At 42.0% G+C, this 19,528-nt stretch overlaps 1 protein-coding gene across 1 annotated transcript in view; it reads left to right on the forward strand.

The window, feature by feature from the left end:
- The first annotated feature begins 1,096 nt into the window (after positions 1–1,096).
- The window catches only part of LOC133464660 (kinesin-like protein KIF3B), a 34,139-nt gene continuing 15,707 nt past the window's right edge, over positions 1,097–19,528 (forward strand). The window contains exon 1 of the mRNA XM_061746772.1: positions 1,097–3,063. Within this exon, the coding sequence (XP_061602756.1) occupies positions 1,660–3,063 (1,404 nt within the window). The 5' untranslated portion in view covers positions 1,097–1,659. The remainder of the gene's footprint in view (positions 3,064–19,528) is intronic.

Raw genomic sequence — 19,528 nt, forward strand, 5'->3', positions numbered from 1 at the left:
GAGTTCAACAAAGTCCTTTCGTTTTCCCTTAGCAATGTATGTTAGTCTTTCCAGTCCAATACAGCCAGAAATCTCCCTTATCCACATTCTCAATGTCGGAGCATCCATATTCTTCCAACATAGTGCAACAGCTCTCTCTGGCCTGAAGAAGTCCAAAGTCCAGAACTGTATATTGCTTTGACGTTTGTAGGAAGTTCTTTGGGTATATTCCAAGCACACACAGTTTGGCATTTAGGGGGACTTTAGCATTAAACTTCTCTGACAAACAATTTATAACATCCTTCCAGAAGTTTTGGATCTTCACACATTAAACACTTGTATTGGAGTAATCGAGACCTTGAGCTTATTGTTTGTTTTTGAGCTTTTAAACATGCATCATTCCAATCTAATTCATCAATATCTTCTTTTATATCAATTTTCCAAGCGTTTAATTTATCTATTGCTGATTCAGTAGTACTATGTGCGACTAGTATATTGTTATATTTAGATACATGGCCCTTCCCTCCTATTTGCAAGTGTTATTTCCTCTAATTTAGATAAAGATGGTAAACACATAAAATGTTTGTGTTTTGAAGACATATAGCTTTTTAACCCTTCTATATCTGTAATTACATTCAGGCCGCCTGGATTTATTTTGATTTTATGGCTGTAGAATTGTCAAATGTGCTAAGAATGAGTGCTCCTGCCCATTCGTTTCCCAAGATAACTTCAACTTTCAATATCTGGCAGTTATTCAATATGATTGTGTGTTCTGACAGTGTAATAACTGTTTAACTGCAAATATTTGAAGAAGTGTTTCTTCAGGATTTGGTATCTCTGACATAACTGATAAAATACTTATCTTTTTCTTAATAAAATCCCAACAGTCCTTTTTTTTTATTGGGAGGGTGGGTATAAAAGTGTTGTTCCACATTAAACTGCCTACTTTAAGTTGGCATGTGAACCAACACCGTGGCCATTTGACTAGTTGGTGGCAGCCTGAGACCAGAATAAACTCTCCTGTGAGAGCGGACTCCATTTCCCGTGATGCTTTGCGGGACTCCGCAGTGGTGAGGGGTGTGGTGGGTGACTGGCTGCGTGTGCGCGTCTCCCCGCGTGTGTGTGGAGCTGCGTCTCTGCACAGACCGGAGCTGCAGATCCGCAGATCCACACCGGAGCATCTCTGAGCGGAGCTGGGGAGAGACGGGCAGAGACGGGGAGATGCGGGCAGCGGGATGCGGCGCGGCGCGGACTGTCAGCAGGACGGCCGGACGAGACGCCAATTGATTTGTGTCATTACCGGCATTGTTGGATTTCTTTTATTTTCTTTTTTTCCCCCCAATCCCCGTGTGAATCTGGATGTGTAGGACAACAGTAATGGAGCGTCGATCCAGAGCGTAAGAGGTGTCGACCGTCTGTTTGTGGCCCAATGTTACAGACAATAAGCGAAGGAAACCAGCCATTACACACAGTGGCATCTTGTGATTTGTACCAGCGGACACCTCTATCTGCATTTTTAGTTTCTATTATGACAAGGAGGAAATCTGAATGTCTTATAAACAATTTATTTTTAAATCACTGAATGGCTAATTAAAGGCTCCATAAAGGTTTGTTATCAGTTTTAATTTGCTTAATATAAACTGTCTACCTGTGTTTTACAACAAGAAAGAGAAGCCAGTCATGTCAAAGATTAAGAGCAGTGAGTCCGTGAAGGTGGTGGTTCGATGCCGTCCTTCCAACCGGAAGGAGGAGTCCAGTGGGCCTGCGGGGAGAATAGTGGAGATGGATCTCCGTCTGGGACAGGTGATCCTCAGAAACCCCCGTGCACCGTCAAGTGAGCCCCTGAAAACATTCACGTTTGATGCTGTCTACGATGCCAACTCCAAGCAGCGAGACCTGTATGACGAGAGCGTGAGGCCGCTCATCGACTCGGTGCTTGCTGGGTTCAATGGCACCATCTTTGCATATGGGCAGACTGGCACCGGAAAGACGTACACCATGCAGGGAGCCTGGCGTGACCCGGAGAAGCGTGGTGTGATTCCCAACGCCTTCGACCACATCTTTACACACATCTCCCGCTCCCAGTCTGACAGGCAGTACCTCGTCCGGGCCTCCTACCTCGAGATCTATCGCGAGGAGGTCCGCGATCTCCTTGACCCCAACCATGGCAACGCCAAAGGTCTGGAGCTCAGAGAGAGTCCAGAGACCGGGATGTATGTTCAGGATCTCACATCATGCGTCTGTAAAAGCATTAAAGAGATTGAGGAGGTTATGAATGTTGGTAACCAGGCGAGGGCGGTTGGGGCAACGGACATGAACGAACACTCGTCCAGGTCCCATGCCTTGTTTCTCATCACAGTGGAATGCAGCCAGCCCGGCCCAGATGGTCGGAAACACATTCGTGTAGGGCGCCTTAACTTGGTGGATCTGGCGGGCAGCGAGCGCCAAACCAAGACTGGCGTCCAGGGAGAGCGCCTTAAAGAAGCAGCCAAGATCAATCTTTCCCTTTCGGCCTTGGGGAACGTGATCTCGGCCTTGGCGGACGGGCGCAGCAGCCACGTGCCCTACCGGGACTCCAAGCTGACCCGGTTGTTGCAAGACTCTTTAGGTGGGAATGCAAAGACCGTCATGGTTGCCACGCTTGGCCCGGCCCAAGTGCACTATGACGAGACTCTCACCACGCTTCGGTACGCCAACCGTGCCAAGAACATCCAGAATCGGCCCAAAGTCAACGAAGATCCCAAAGACGCCCTGCTGCGTGAGTTTCAGAAAGAAATCGGTCGTCTCAGGGCGCAGCTCAACCACAGGAAGTGGAGGAGCAAACAGAAGAACGAGCAGGTGGATGGCGAGGGCTGGGAACAATATGGGGATGATGAGACGGAGGGTGAGGACGAGGTGGAGAAGGACGCAGAGGAGTACGTGAAGCTGGAAGAACAGCGCTTGGAGAGGGAGAAAGAGGCCATCAGAGAGGATCAATTCCTGCTGGCTGAGGAAAAGCAGAGGCTGCTGGGAGAGAAGGAGAGGATGATGGGAGATCTGAGGAAGGAGCAGGAGGCCACAGAGCAACTCACCGCCAAGTACAAGGTGAGTCCCGTCAGGAGGGTGGAGCTAAACGCGTTCTAGCAACTCGGCTCTGCTTCTCTAGATATTTTTTCATCTTTCTTAATTTATTCATCATTTCAGACAATTACTCAGTCACAATTACTAAGATCAAAGACTCTGACAGCACAAAGAAACTAAATAATAGTTCCATCCACTTTGTCTACAGGAAGCGCTACTGTAGCTGATTGACAGGTTCCACAGCTGGTATCGTCATTAAATAAATCACAAGGTCCATTTGCAAAGGAAGTTTCAAATACTGTTATAAATAAATAGCACGGTTCCACTTTTCCATGTGATGCGATTCTTAAGAGATCACTGGAAAGATACGGACAAAGTTGAGAAACGTATCTCCAGAAGCTCCACAGTCTCATCAAAACGTCCGCAAGCAACTTCTGGAGGCTTTAATACCCACGTCTACACGTTTAGCTTCTGTTGTCTTAAAAATAAAACAAATAAACAATATTACAGCTCTTATATCTTTAGACTTAGATGCGTTTGTTACCTGCAGATAACTATTGTTTTTTTTGTTTTGTTTTTTACCACAAAAATATAAAAGCACCTACTTTAGAGGAGGGATGTCAGATGATAATGTTTCACTGCGTTGTCAGCCCTCCCGTACATGTCAATTCTTTGTATCTGACAAACAGAATAACTAAGTGCAGCAAAAAGTCCAGCCTCAATTGCTCAGCATATATGCATTTGAGATCAGAAGCCTTTCCTCTTCTAATTTCATGTAACTATTGGAGCTGGGGCTGATTTTCAGTTAATATATATCCTTTAATAGCGTTATTTTGTCCCTGTTTCAGAGTAGGAGCTCTTCCACAATGAGAGGAACCATAACACTACAGCGGTCTAACCTTGTGGCTACTGTTACAAAAGAAATCAATACATACCAGACCATTACAATAAAAACTATTGAAACATTGACAAAGCTTAGTGGAAATCCCCTCTTATAAACGGCAAACACTAGCGTTCATTTAATTTAATTCAATTCAGCGATATTTATTAAGTCACAACAAAAGTAATCTCAAAGCACTTCGACAATACAGTTCAACTCTTTCCAAATCATTTCAATTAATACAAAGCCAACCAAATAAAAGAAATCATAACTATTTATCTAAGGAAATCAACAGATTGCATCAAAGTTTCTGTGATTTTGATTCATTCACTCTTTAGCAGCTGTCTAGAGCGTCACTTCAGCGTTTTTATATCTGTGGTGCAACTTTAACAAGGTAAAACGCCCTGGAAGGGTTGGCTATCGTCGGGGCGCTCGGGCGCCAATGTAACCCTCAGATAATCTCCAGAACTGTTTGGTCCAACTGTGTCTCATGATCCTTAAATTATGATCTGGAAAAATAAATACTAAAGTGAGAGCTGACTGAAAGGATCTTTTTTCCACCAGTGTTCTCAAGTTGGTGCTCATACAGTTATATGAGGAAGCCTGGACAAGTTACATGGTCTCAAATTAAGAATGGTGGTCCATGGGATTATCACACACGGTAATCTGATGAGCTGTAACTAAAATACTAAAGGGATACCTAATCGCGGCAAATTATCGATTAATCTGACATGAGATAATCTATTACTGCTGTCATGTGATGTGCATACCAGTCACTTACTGCGTTTACATGCAGTCAATAACCCTTTTAAAACCCGAATATTGGCAATAACCCGAATTTGCACGGCCATGTAAACACCAATAACCCCTTTGAATAACCCGAATTTGCTCATATTCCGGTTTTTAAAAACCCGACCCCTGGGTTACTCCTTTTAAAACCCGAATATTCGGTCATATAAACGCCAAACGGAATATCCCGATCAAACGGAACATGAATTTGTTTTCTGCACATGCTCTGTTCACAAGGAATCCTGGTCTTTTGAGTCCAGGAAGTTCTTCTAAACACGGTGAAACACAAGACCAGGAGGAGACTAATCACTTCATAAATGTAATGAAGGATATGAACATTTTGGCATTTGTAGACGGTAGAAAGTACGGGGATAGCGAGATTTACAAGAAGGTGAGCGAAAAGTTGCGCGAAGCAGCATTTGTTTTGAATTTGGATACAGGAAGAGGAATTGGAAATGACGCTAATTGCGTCATCACGTTCTCCGCGCGTCGCTCTTTTGATCGGGATATCCCGAATGATTAATTACCATGTAAACAGGGATAACCCTGTTTGTTCAAGCATGGAAACGGAATATTCCCAATGTTTCAGTAACCGGAATATTAGCAATAACCCGAATTTTGACTGCATGTAAACGTAGTCACTGTCTCTCAGTTACAATCCTCATTCTCAATCACCATGAATTGAAACACCAGCAACCTCGTGATGTCAGATGAAAAATAGGTGTGCTTGAGATATTTTTTCCTTCTCGATGACCCAGTTTTTGCCCTGTTTTAGCTGTCCGACAGATGACCTCTCATTTGACTGTAGAGTACTTTGGTATTAAGAGGAGTTCCTGGCTGACTTCATGATCACAAGCTGCATAGATCTTAAAACAAACCCATATAATCGACCAAAAGATGGACTCCACATTGTTTAGAAAGGGCCTAAATATACTTTCCATGTTGAACAAGTCATCAAAACTACTCCTGGGAACTGGGATCATTTTGCGAGCGGGTTTGAAGGGTGACTTGGTGGTTAGAGCTGTGGCCTCACAGCGGGCTTGCATGAGTTTCCTCCCACGGTCTACAAACATGTACGTCAGGTTGGTTGGTGACTGAATTGCACATCGAAGTGAATGTGAGTGTGTGTTGTTTTTGTCCGTATGTGGCCCCGTGATGAACTGGTGACCTATCCAGGATGTGCCGTCGCAATTTGCCCAGAGAGAGCTGGGATAGACTCCAGCAGATCAATGTGGCAATGAATAGAAACAGATAATGGGCAGATAACGGTCTGTCTTTTTTCTGTGGGTGAAAGTCTGTTACATCCATATCAGTATTACATTTTCCTAATGATCATGGGCCATTTGTAACTTGTATAACCTGCTACGGTAACATGACTGGATCCACCATTAATAAAATCTCTGAAGTCTTAAGCTTGTGCTTTTTGTTTGTTTATCTTACAGGAAGCACATGTTTATGGCCTAATACTTACATCCAAATTTTAAACTGCAAAGGTCAAAGTTACTCAAACAGCTCAAAGCTGATTTATTTATTAAACACAACAAAAGACGATCTGTTAGCGTCTATAAAAGGAACAAAGGCAACCATTCAGTGAATGTGCTGCTGCAAAAAAGGCACGTGGGAGCCCGAGAAGTAATATTTCATGTTTGGAGCTATTATATACTGAAAAATGAGCTGAAGCTCGACTCTCAGACATCATTTGCAGTCACAATATCTGTCGCAGTGTGACAATAGGATATGTTCCCCTAAATCAATCAGCCCTAATGACTTTGATTATCATTGCGGAGTTGTAGTAGTTTACAGTCAAACCATTAAAAACAAAAACAACACCCATCGTATTTGTAACAGGCACGTGACATCATCACGTCTGTTCTCATATTTTGGAAAAAAGTCTTTCTACAGACAGGATAAAAGAAAGAATTGACAAGTAAGCTGAGATCAATGTGTAAAACTGTCAAACCCATCCCGTCTTTGTTGTGGAGCAGCAACATACTGTTCTCCAGAAGCTGTGTTTTCCCACCTGCTGCCCTTTATCCCCCGTCTGCTCAGGCATCTCTTTACTCCAAACACCAGATCTGTGATCATTGTGACTTTAAATGGCGCTCCTTTCTTTGCTATTTTCATGCTCCCCATCCGGGCGCCTGCATGCACAGACTGAATCAAAGCTACGTTTAATACTTGCCCTGATTCATGGGCACATCCAGTCACTCAGTCATTGGTGCAGAATGACTGAGTGACTGCGCTCGATAATGCCGTGGCTGCAGCACGAGACCCTGCTGGATCTGCTTACTGAACAATGTGAGGCCCCAGAGAGGGCAGAGGGAAAACTGTTTCACTCATAGTCTATTGGGACATTAGTAGGACTGGATGATGTTTGAGTGTTTTTTTGTTGTGTTTTTTTTTTTTATGAAATAGTGTTCGCTGAATTTTGTTGTTTCCACTACCTCTGAATTCACTGAAGAGTCTTTGACTATTCTGAGAGCTGATGTGTGAACTCAGCTTTGGGAAAAACATTGCATGTAGGCGGAAAGTGTGGAAGCAGCAAGGGAGGTGCAAAAACACACAAATGATGTCTTTACTGACTTTAAAAGGTGATGTTATCCCCACATCTGCAAACATCCTGTATTGTTGTTGAATTAAACCCTGTCTACTGCTGTTAGTTTGCTTTAAAATACATATATATATAGTATATATGTTTGGTCTTTAACTGTGAAGGTTCAGTGTTTGATCTGTTTCCTTGGCTTTGCTGCTTTCCATTGAGGCTGGTGTACGTTAGTCTTTTCCATCCCTGAGATGTTTCAGGACCAGCTGGTGTTTCTCATCATCACTCTGGCCTGCTGATGGGAAAAGGAAAAGGTGACTTCTCAGATTGTATTTCAAAATTCTCTCAAGTGTCTTTTTTCTTTTTCTTTTTTTTTTTTTACTTCAAATCCCATAATTATACGTCTGGATCTCAGTTGTGGAGCTGTCGATTGAATTTGTCAGGAATATAAAAAGAACCCGCCTGGGGCTTAGAGGGGCTGATTTGTTTTGAAATTGATACTGTAAGTGATTTTCTTTTTATCGTTTGGACTCGGTTGCACCTACTCAAAACAAGAAATATGAAACTTGAACTAACAGCTTTGAAAAACAACATAGATAATATTTTAGCCTCCGTTTGATGATCTAGCGTTTTCTCCTTGCGACTGACAGTCGTGAGGTTTGGAAAAGTCCCCAGACGCTGAGTTAATCCCGAACCTGCATCCTTCAGGCTGAGCGCTTTCGTGAACATTTCTATAAGAAGCTCCGCACAACTCTTCTTGTCACGTTGTTCCCTTAGGGGCCTTGAGTTAATACTTTTAATCTAGGAAATCTGGGGTGACTCTTTGGCTCAGTCTGCATGTTTGACAGGGTGGCTGCTGAGCGATGAGAGTCAGCAACTGCCCACGGGCTGGAATATGATTAAGAGGAAGAAGTATTTCCTGCCTTTGATTCATCAGACCTCTTCTGTTGGGTCAAGGGGAAGCCGGCAGAATGTCAGAGCAATGTTTGTCATGCAGCATCAAGATGAATGTGATACAGAGATGCAGATACATAACATTAAGTAAGCGTGTGGTAGTTGCAGCGCTTATATATTTTATTTTTCCTTGTTACAGTCAGAGTAGCAGCTTTTGTCCAAAACACATTGGGACATCTCTGTTGTATTCAGTCACATGTTCACAACAGCTTTTGATTGGTGTCAAGATGTCTCATCCGACCTGAACGACGAGTTTGAGCCTGATGAAGTGTGGCAAAGTCGTGTTGTAATATGCTCATGTCATGAGAAAAGGGAGAAAGCCTGCCTCTGGAAAAAAAGACGTTTAGTCTAAAACTGCAGAAGGACAAATGTGTGGCTCCCTGGGGGGGAAACAAATGGGACACATACGTCATACAAAAAGGGAATACAATCTGGTTTAGTCTTGATATACAGGACTGTCTCAGAAAATTAGAATATTGTGATAAAGTCCTTTATTTTCTGTAATGCAAAAATGTCATACATTCTGGATTCATTACAAATCAACTGAAATATTGCAAGCCTTTTATTATTTTAATATTGCTGATCATGGCTTACAGCTTAAGAAAACTCAAATATCCTATCTCAAAAAATTAGAATATTCTGGGAATCTTAATCTTAAACTGTAAACCATAATCAGCAATATTAAAATAATAAAAGGCTTGCAATATTTCAGTTGATTTGTAATGAATCCAGAATGTATGACATTTTTGTTTTTTTAATTGCATTACAGAAAATAAAGAACTTTATCACAATATTCTAATTTTCTGAGACAGTCCTGTACTGTTTCTCAATTATTGAAAATTATATTGACGTCTTAGTCTCTGATGTTGCATCCATCTGAACGTTTACCGTGCTGCAGATGTATGTATGCCATATAAAAGGAAAAACGAAGAAAAAAGCGGTCCACGCCAGATCATAATGTAAGATGAAATGAAAGAGGGTGAACATTAGTTAAGTTTTGTTAATGTCTTAGTTTTTAATTAATGATTATTATTGATTAGTTGGAAGACTACAGGGGGCCTCTCTGTGTGGACGTTGCATGTTCTCCTTTTGCCTGTGTGGGTTTTTTGTTCAGGTTCTGCAGCTTTCTCCCACAGTCCAAAAACATGCGTGCCAGCTTGACTGGTGGTGTGTGTGTGTGTGTGTGTGTGTGTGTGTGTGTGTGTGTGTGTGTGTGTGTGTGTGTGTGTGTGTGTGTGTGTGTGTGTGTGTGTGTGTGTGTGTGGCCTTGCGATGGACTGGTGGGCCCCTGGCTTTTCTCCAGAGGAGAGCTGGGATAGGCTCCACCAGACCACAGCGAGCTAAAATAGGAATAAACAGGTACAGATAATGGATGGATGGATTTAGTAGCCTTGTGTTGACTAAAACCAAGAATGTATCTTCAGGCTGGCTGAAATGTTGAGTGATATTAAACCACCAATCACAGAATGTTGCTTGAACATTGAATGTTTTATCCTGACCTTTCTGACTGATGATAAAGAGGTTGCTGATTATAAGTTGTGTTTCCATTACCCATAGATTTGCGGAAAACCTAAATATCACGAAGAATAACCTGAAATTAAAGACGCCTTGAATTGGAAAAATGTCTTGATGGTCCAATTAGTCCAAAAATGTAATGAAAACACTTTTTTTCACATTTGCAGCGCTGGATGTGACGTAGTCGATTAATCTAAAGTCATCAAAAATTTCTAGCTGTTTTTGGCCTCACTTAAAGATGTAGTTGTGCTATGACACTATTTAATCAGTATGCATTACTGCATTACATAAGGGCTTTGCATCTAAATGATCATCAGCTGTCTTCTTCTTCTGTTGACTATTTTAGCAACAGCGGTAGAGGCGGTTACGGGATGAGATACGGAGGGTTACGGAGAACTAGGAGAGTCATAAAAAGAAAAATACAGTTTAATGGAAACATCAACCCCCTGCAGCAGCTTCTGTATGCAAAAATGTGTAATGGAAATCCACCGAAGAATAATGTTAGATGTTAATGCAACTGAGTCTGCTCGTGTCTCGGTCACACATACTGGTACACACTACCAGCGTTGGTATGAAGGGGCCTTTCTGAAGCTGTGTTGGGTCAGCTGGTATTTCAGTGGGGTGTTGTTTGCCAATCGACCTCCGAGGTGCAGCGCTCCATCTGTGCACCGAGCTGGTGCAACCGCCGTTGCTGGTAGTGCCATCAGGGTCCATGTAGAGCTTGGCATCCTGTGTTCTCTGTGGGCCACGAAACAAGCACACAAATTCACAGAATTGCAGGTTTATACCAGACCTCGTGTCCATGTCACTCTTTTTATTTCAAGCCTTTCTCCTTTTTTATGTGTGAAAAGCCTAAGATGAGGAAAATGCATTTACTGTGTGTCACGATAGGATGTGACAATGTTTATTTAATGGGATGATAATCTAATGAATAGTGGACAGGGATAAATATTGGTCGCTACCATGGTTTCTAACGCTAACTTTGCCTTTTGCTTTCTGATTACTCAATATGATGTTCTTCTACCTTTAAAGGGGACCTATTATGGCATTTAATGTATATTTTAAACAGGCCTTGAATGTCTTAAAAACAATCAAAAGCTTGTTTTTTCTACATAAATCAGATATTCAGCCTCTAGGCCATGTCTTCATTTTTACCGCTTCTAACCTCCTTTTCTATGATGGATTCTGAAGGGAGGGGAGGCTATGATGATGAGGCTCTGTGCTGATTGGCTGCTTGAATGACGTGTAGCAGGGGAGGGAACAAAGCCTTGCTCTGGCCAGAAGAGCAGCGGCTCCGTACACAAAGCGTGTCCCATGCGAGCGAGCTTCGGGGACAAAATAAATTCCATTGCTTTATTTTGTATTGGACTGTCCTAACTGGTCGCGAGTTTAACGGTTTCAGTGTGGACAGAGGGCGTCCAATGTCACGCAGCTCGACGTGATAGTCGGACGCTCTCATTCAGTTACACGCTGTAAACGACTCCCTGGGATCTTAAAGCCTGAATTACGGTTCTGCGTTAAATCGACGCGTACCCTACGCCGTAGGCTCTGCGTTGGTGTAACGCGGAACCATAAATCAGCCTTTAGTTCCCTGACCGGGTCACCTCGTCTTCACACTAATTCACACAGCAAGATTTAATTGAATTCTAAACAGTTACACCACAGTTATTTACTCCGATGTTACAAGACAAATGAATCATGTTAACTGTAAAGAAATCACAACACTGAATGTTCACAAATTACAACTTTATTGTTAAAAAAAATTAAATAACATAAGTTGTATATAAATAACATTCATGCACTATTGCTGGCTCAAGGAAGGGCTGTGCGTCTTCTGAAGGTGTCGTTGAAGCTTCAGGTGCTTGGAAGATCTGAAACCATGAACAGAAGAAAAACTAAGTCTGTATTACTAATAGAGCTCCGGTGTTACCTAACGTGTGAGAGGCTCCGTTAGGTAACACTGGAGCCATCGGGGCTCCTCACCGATCCGGTCCGGTGAGGGGCCCCGGTGGCTCCGGAGCTGAGCTAAATACTTAGCCCATGCAAAGATCATACTTGTAAACAAATAACATAAAAAAATAACGTCACTTACCGCTGACTCGTGTGCAGTTGCCGGGTCCGTTCTGTTGGTACTGATCCTTTTATGAGGGTAAATGTTGATGCAAAAACTGTTCCTCCCTGTGGAAACAGCCACCGCTTCTAAACAATGGCTGAAGCTCCAGCCGGCGGAGAGAGTTGTGGGCGTGGTTTCAGCAGCGGAGGCCGAACCTCTGCGCCTATTGTGACGTCACCATAGGCGCAGATTCTGAACGGCTCGTAGAAGTCACATGACACTGGAAGATTCAGCCGGGCGGGGTGAAACAGACCCTGCAGAATTTGGTTGCTTTCCTCCTTCTCTGAGTTGGCAGGGTGAGGGGAGACCAGTTTATATATGTTAAAGCAAGAAAAAAACGTGTATTTCATAATAGATCCCCTTTAAAGGTTTTTTTTTTTTTTTGTTACGTTTCCCATAAGCCTCAGGCTTAGCTCCATAGACATGCAGCTCCTCATGACCCAGTGGTAATGATCTTAAGGATGTAGCCATAGGAAGCAATTTACAGCAACTTTGTGAAGTCATGCGAATCTAGGAAATCTAATTTGGTGTCTGCTCGGGTCTTTTGTGCTTTGAGATAGTTTCTCGAAAAATCTGAACCATTTGTCCAGTTTATTTTTAACCAAGGTTGCATATGCGTCTCTTTCGTTTCCTTCTCATTTTTGTTGGTGCATTGAATATTTTTGCTAGTGTTATCATAGCCCACTACGCTCATTTTGAATTATTTTAATGAATAATAAAAATCTACTGTGATTTCAAGTTGTAGGTGTGACACAGAAGTCCCCAAGTCATCCAATAGTCTTGGTTTCAGAGTGCAGGGACCTTTCCTCAGCTCTTATAACCACTGAAGTTCCTGTTTGGTTTCCACTCAGCAGTAATGGCGTCTGATGGTTGATCACACAGCATTGATGACTGGTTGAACATATGACGTATATATAGCCAACATGTAAATACTACAGAAATCCCCCGTGAATGAAAGCTTCAGATTGGTTTAATCTTTCTACTCTACCTTTTTGGGTCATTTTATAGTTACTGATGTACATACTCTTCGTCTCACTGACTTTACTGTCACGATTCATTTTTCCGAATACAGCTTTCTGTGAGTACATCTCCAAAGCTCTTTAAAGTGTGTGAAAATATATAAACCGACTTATTCCAGAAATAAATTATCTAATTTATTCGTCCTGTTGCCATCTTTCACTTTGTCAAATGAAAAGACTTTGGGGCAGCAGCTGCTGGACTGCACAGCTGCACAGATGTGCTGCATTATCACAGGTCAGAGAGCCAAGAAAACGCCTCCTGTACTGTGAGCTTATCAAATATTTTCCTCTGGACTGAAAGATGTTCCTTCTATGTTTCTGAGAGAACTCCAGTTTTAAAAGTACTTGGACGACAGGCAGACTTGAGCTGGCAGGTCTTCCGATGTGGCAGGATGGACTGAAGCAGCAGAATCCAAACACTGGGTAGGTATCTAAGTAGCGATCCACCGAGGTGCAGGATGGGTAGTCGGTCAGACTGCAAAACGGGACGAGGAGGGCCTGGATGGCCGACCCGGTGACCCTGATGTCTGGCATCCGTGTTTAACCAGGAGCTGGGTAAACAGAGTGAGTCTAGCGACAGCAGGACCGGCAGTTGAGACCACTGAATCCACACAAAGGGTGGAAGAAAAACAAAGAGTTAGGCCCCGTTTACACGTACTGTAGCAAAAACGGTGGTGTTTTCATGCGTTTTGGCCGTTCGTTTACGCGAAAACGAAGCTCAAAGTCACCAAAAACGATAATTTCTGAAAACTTCGGCCAAAGTGGAGATTTGCAAAAACTCCGACTTCACGTTTGCTTGTAAACGGAGAGAAACGGACATTTAGGCTTCAGAACGTCACATTATTCATCAGAAACGTCACCAGCGTCATGTGTGTGACCTGTGTTTACAATTTGTTTGGCCACCGTCAATATTTTCTTGTATTTAACTTGTTTTATATTCTAACGTCACACTTAAAAGTAACTCTACTTCTCTGTCACTCCAAAGAAAGACTCTCGTTCCATCTTGGAAGTAACTGGAAGCAGAGACGTTCTATAAACGAGACAGCCCACTACGGTTGTGTTTCCTGTATCTGTGTCACGTGGGTTTCCCCACCGCCCCTTTAGGAGACAGGAAGTAGGTCCTGAGTCTATTGAGTCCTATGGGAAAAGTGAACGTGAGCACAGATTATTACCAATTCCTTCGCCCCATAGTAACCTAAGTAAATATGGGACCCATTTTTCAAAAGCCACAAACCTTCTGAACATTCTGACACCAAAATGGCAATTTTCAGACCGACAGATTAGGAGAAAATGAACTTTGTTTGAGACCTGTCTCTGTCTGAGCAACACACTCTCGCGAGATTTGGCTCTCATAGCTAATAATATAATATAATAATAATACATAGCTCTGCTCAGAGTCGTCGGTCCCTGCAGAACTGCCAAAGTCGTTTTCCCATCGGATAAAATGAAGTTTCAAAACTAAAATAAAACTTGCTTCTTTGCTTAATAATACTGTTATTGTTATTATTGAAGTCTTTTTGGAAGGGAAAAAAAATATTAGACTGATCCGATGATCTTGTACTGGGTGGGCGACCACGCCCACTTAGGAGACAGGAAGTGTATACCATTTCATACCATTGGCAGTAACGGTAATGCACTATCTTCTGTATAGAGGATCTTTGCTGGAAGTTACTCGTGTCATTTGTTGATGTTTTTTTCCAGGATTCTGATTGGCTAGCATGACTTTACGCTTCTCATTACACTGCCCCCTGTAGGTTTGGCAGCTCATAGCACCTTAACAGCGTATTTATGCAGGTTTGTGTAAATCATGGTATTTTTCAAAACGTAGAGGGGGGAAATATCCGTTTTTGTAAATACCCGGCTATGTGTAAACGTGGCCTGAGTCTAGCGACAGCAGGACCAGCAGTTGAGACCACTGAATCCACACAAAGGGGGGAAGAAAAACAAAGAGTTAATCACCAAAAATAGCTCATTCACCGACCGCGGTTGGTCACCGGTACTGAACCTCTTAGCAGACGGAACCAGCTGGCGAAGGATAACGGCGTGGACCTGGTATTTAAAGCCACAGGTGTGCGTACTCAGCCCAGCTCCAAGGACACGCCCGTCCTGCCGGAGACGGGACAAAACACACAGAAGCAGGCACAGACATGACATCCCCCGGAAGAGCCTCTGCTTTCATTTGTTGTGGGATGAAAAGCCCCGTCTCCTTTTCATTGGTCCATTAGTTTCCTGAAAAGGAGGACAAATGTTTTTCTTTCACATCAAATTAGTGCGTTAGTTGTTAACAGGAAGTAGAACGCGGTCATTTACAGATTTTTGTAGACAATTAACAGAGCGCTTCACAATAAAATCGCCTATTACCTCGCTGTGAACCAGTGACTTCCCCTCCGTCATCCAACCCTGCCGTTCAGAGCTTCATGTTGTTTCTGTCCCATCCTAATGTGGACTATTCTTAGACCCACTTTTCAGGGCCAGAACATCCCTCTGCTTCTTCCTGCACCTCTCTTTAGAGACCACTGGATCTCTCTACCTTATGTTTAGTCTTAAAATGTCTGCAGATGTCTTTTATGATAGATTTTAATGTCATTCACATTCAGATTACAGTCAAAGCCATTAGCAGATTCTTTGGAGCTTTTCTTTTTTTCTTTCTTGTTATCTCTGATGAACATCATCTGGTGTAACTTCAAGAATCTCACTTTTCTTTATGTCATCTATTTATGTAGTTTGCATCTTCTCTTTAGCCCCTTTTTATTACAGAAGTTAAAAAAATGGAAGATCTTCCTTTAGTTATTTCAGCAGCTTCTTTTATTCATGCTAGTTATCAGTCTGAAGAGCAGGTGAGCAAATATAGTAAGATCTTCTGGAGTCTCCAAGTAAATGTGTCACGCTGTGGTTTAAAAATATCACAGCTTGGAAATTTGGAGCAGATTGTGGAATTTTGATTTAGTTTATGGCTAATGGGGATTTCGTTTGTACCGTCTTCTAAATAGCTCTCAGCACTAAAAGAGTTTTATGAGCCAGATAAACTCTGGGACCTGTCCAATGTTTGTGCTCGTTTGATTCCTTTTCTTGGTAAATTAAAGTAGATGTTGGGTTTTGCAATTTGGCCTGAAGCAACTAAATGAACTAAATCGACATCTGATTTTTGCCTTTGGTGGATATTGCAGTCTGTTTTGCTGTTGGAAGTACATGTCGATGGATGGATGAGTGGATAAGGTCTTTCTTATAACCTGCCTGGTGAACGAAGCGAATCAGTGCAGAACCAGCCAGAATAATCATGGGAAATAGCGTATAAGCATATAACACATGACTACACTCTATGTATCAGCGTCGTGTCTGTTTAAGCATGAAAAGCATGAAAATGTTATTACGCACAAATGCGCACACGCACACACACACACACGCGCACACACACACACACACACACACACACACACTTACTGTACATGCAGCTGTATAGAAAGAATAATGGTGCTTCCTGTTTATATGGCTGCCTTCCTGTCAAATTAGAAGAGGAAATGGCCTGGAGAGAATGAGAGAGACCTCGGCGTGTGTGTGTGTGTGTGCGAGTGCATGCATGCATGTGTGTGTGCAGATCTCATCACTGCCCTCCATCTTTCAGTACAGAGCCACATAGCTCTAAAATATTGATGAATCAACTCTGTGTGCCCTTCTGTGTTGTGGGGACTTTACGTGTGCGTAATTTAAGGTCATCTTAAAAAACAAAAACAAAAACAAAAAAAAACATATTTTTATAATAAATGAAAAGAAACAGGGAAAGAAGGATGTCAGCACAACTAAATGTGATACAAATGTCTTACATGGGACAGATTTCATGCTTTACTGATGTCATCTTAGAGCTCATAAAAAATACAAATCAATTACAAAATGTGAATTATGAATGTCACCATTTTTACACTTTTGAAGTGAAAAATATTTTAAAGCATCTTCTTTTCATTTCTTAGGCTAGTTTTTAGTGATTTATATTACCGCAAACATCCCCAATGAATTTCTTGTGTCAAGAATATTACCTCTTAAGTATCATCTTTTAAGATGTTCATTAAGAGGGTACAGTATATTCTACCTTTTTTTTATCCAAAGTTAACATTTAAAAAAAAAATCCAAATACCATAAAAACACAGAACAAAAGCTCCTTCTTCAGCCGTTTCTTTACAACACCGCCCTCACCTCTGTGGTTTGCACTATTTTAGCTCTTTCCTACAGCTTAGCGCTGCCATTTCTGAGTTATAGTGAAAGTAGTGTGATTTAAAGTAGACGGTGTAAATAAAGTTGGGGACCCTAAATACAACACTGATATGGGTCTGTGAGGCTCAAGCATGATTTGTTTTCGGCGTTGGAGCTTCTTCGCACTGTAATGACATCATGAAATGCTAGGTGGCAATGCGGCTGCTTTTCTGCGGCCCAGTAGCTTTCAGCACCGAGTTTCCTTTTGTTCATTTTCTATATGTAACTCAAACATAGCAACAAAGCAGCTAAACCCTATCTTATGTGAGTTGGAGCTGATAAATTAATTAATTAATGCAAACCATTAAATATCACATTTTTCGCCAGGCCTGGCTTGCATGCAAAATTTGGTGAATTTTGGGGCACGTTTAGGGGGGCAAAAAGGCCCTCATTTCGTCGTAAAAATAAAAACGAGAAAAAAAAGGGCCTTCGCACTGTAAGTGCTCGGGCCCTAATAAGCAGTAGCAGGAAATACAGTTGCTACCTGTACCCAGCAGACCAAGCACATTGGTTGTGGTCCCAGTCGACTCGAGATGCACGCTGAAGCATAAACAGAGCTTCAGGGAGCAACATGATCTCAGACATCGGTGGCCCCACACAAAGTAACTAAAAAGCAAGTAAAACCAAAGAAGTTAAGTAGTTACAACCAAGTATCATGTCATGTCTGTAGTTATAAAAGAAAAGGCCAGAAAAACAAGTACTTACATGATAATTATGTGTCCACTGACTAGAATAAAGAGCTGTTGTGAAAAAATAACAATACAAAAATATATAATAATTCACTTTGGCATTTGAGGAATATTCACATCTTGAAATTTTATGCTAGTTAAATCTAATGTCTCTTAAACTATTGATGAAAATGGGTCTGTCCATTTTATCATGACACATAAACTCATCTGAAAACATAATGAGGACAGATTTTCCGCCACAAATCCGAGCAGCATTTGTGTCCCTGGAAGAGGCTGATTCTGCTGATTATATTTCACTTACTGGATTTCCTTTGTGTATTTGCTCGTCAGCTGGTGTACAGTAGACGCTGAGTAAACCATAATGACATTTGAGGCTTCAAGTTGTGGCAGCTTAAGTGGCTTTTTGCATCGATCCGGACAAAGGTGAAATGGGAGCTCTGAGATGTCCTTCCTGTACTTTCATATAGTATGTATGTATGTGTACATTCATGCATATAGCATTTCTACTTCAGCATCTCTGCCTCTCCACAGCAAGCCTGCTGCCTCTGTGCTGCATGCTCCAAACCTGTTGTCCTCATGTGATATTTATAGCACAGTTGCTCCCAGCAGGCTCTGGCCTTGCTGTGATTGGCTGGTTGCTTCAGAAGAGCCATCTCAGTATGCAACGCTCTCCCTTCTCTTCACTTTCCCATTAGGAAATGGATCTGTTACGGCCGAAAGAATTTGAGCATGCGCTTATGGGCAGCTCACACGTCCTTGTACAAGTACACTCATGCTGATGCAGTGTCAGTAAATGCACTGTGATAAAGTGTTTTTTTTTTCCTTTTTCTTTTAGCATCTCAGTCCTCGCATGTTACAAACATGCATCACTGGACTTATCTTGTGTCTGTACCGTAAACAGCTCAGTATCCAGCTATTCGCTGGGACTAACTGACTTGTGTTGAGATCACAGATTGGAAGTGGTTGCAATAATAAAATGGGTGGAAGAGGAGAGAAGTTGCAGTCATGCTCATACTCTTAATTTGTGCAGTATTTAACAGGCAGCCCTGCTTTATTGGTGAAAATAGTTGCAGCTCGCTTAACTCACTTACTACAAACATCTGAGAGAACTGACCATTGAACATGACCATTGTTCAGAGTCCAGATCACATTGTTTTGCTCCCAAGTCCAAGTTGATTTTTAGTATTAGCCATTACCGAGTCCTGATCCGATACTTTGGCAATCTAAAGAAAGAAAGAAAGAAAGAGAAAGAAAGAAAGAGAGAGAGAGAAAGAAAGAAAGAAAGAAAGAAAGAAAGAAAGAAAGAAAGAAAGAAAGAAAGAAAGAAAGAAAGAAGTAGAAGCTGCTAGCACTGCATCTACTGTACCGTCCAATTTGAGATATTTCCAAATTGCAGACATTTCTGAAATGCAGAGGATCCCATTCCAACGTGTCTCTACGTTTATGTCAGCCAGTAACTTGTGTAACTTTAATGGATGCAGCAGGAAAGAATAATAAAGCTGGGAGAGAGATTAAAAGGACTTTGTCCTGACTATAGGCCAGTGCAGCCCCGCTGAATATTTATTCTCATTATTACATTAATGAGAACTTTATATACCGTAAATACAAATTATTAATAATTATTCAATGTTGTTGGACCAGTGCAAGATCAGCCAGCGTTGGATTCTGGAAGTTGTATTTTTTTGTATGCAGAGAGGTGAACGTCGCCTGCTGCGACTGCAGCGGAGAGCACTTTTATTTATT

Source organism: Cololabis saira, chromosome 18, assembly GCF_033807715.1.
Source record: "Cololabis saira isolate AMF1-May2022 chromosome 18, fColSai1.1, whole genome shotgun sequence".
NCBI classification, from domain to species: domain Eukaryota; kingdom Metazoa; phylum Chordata; class Actinopteri; order Beloniformes; family Belonidae; genus Cololabis; species Cololabis saira.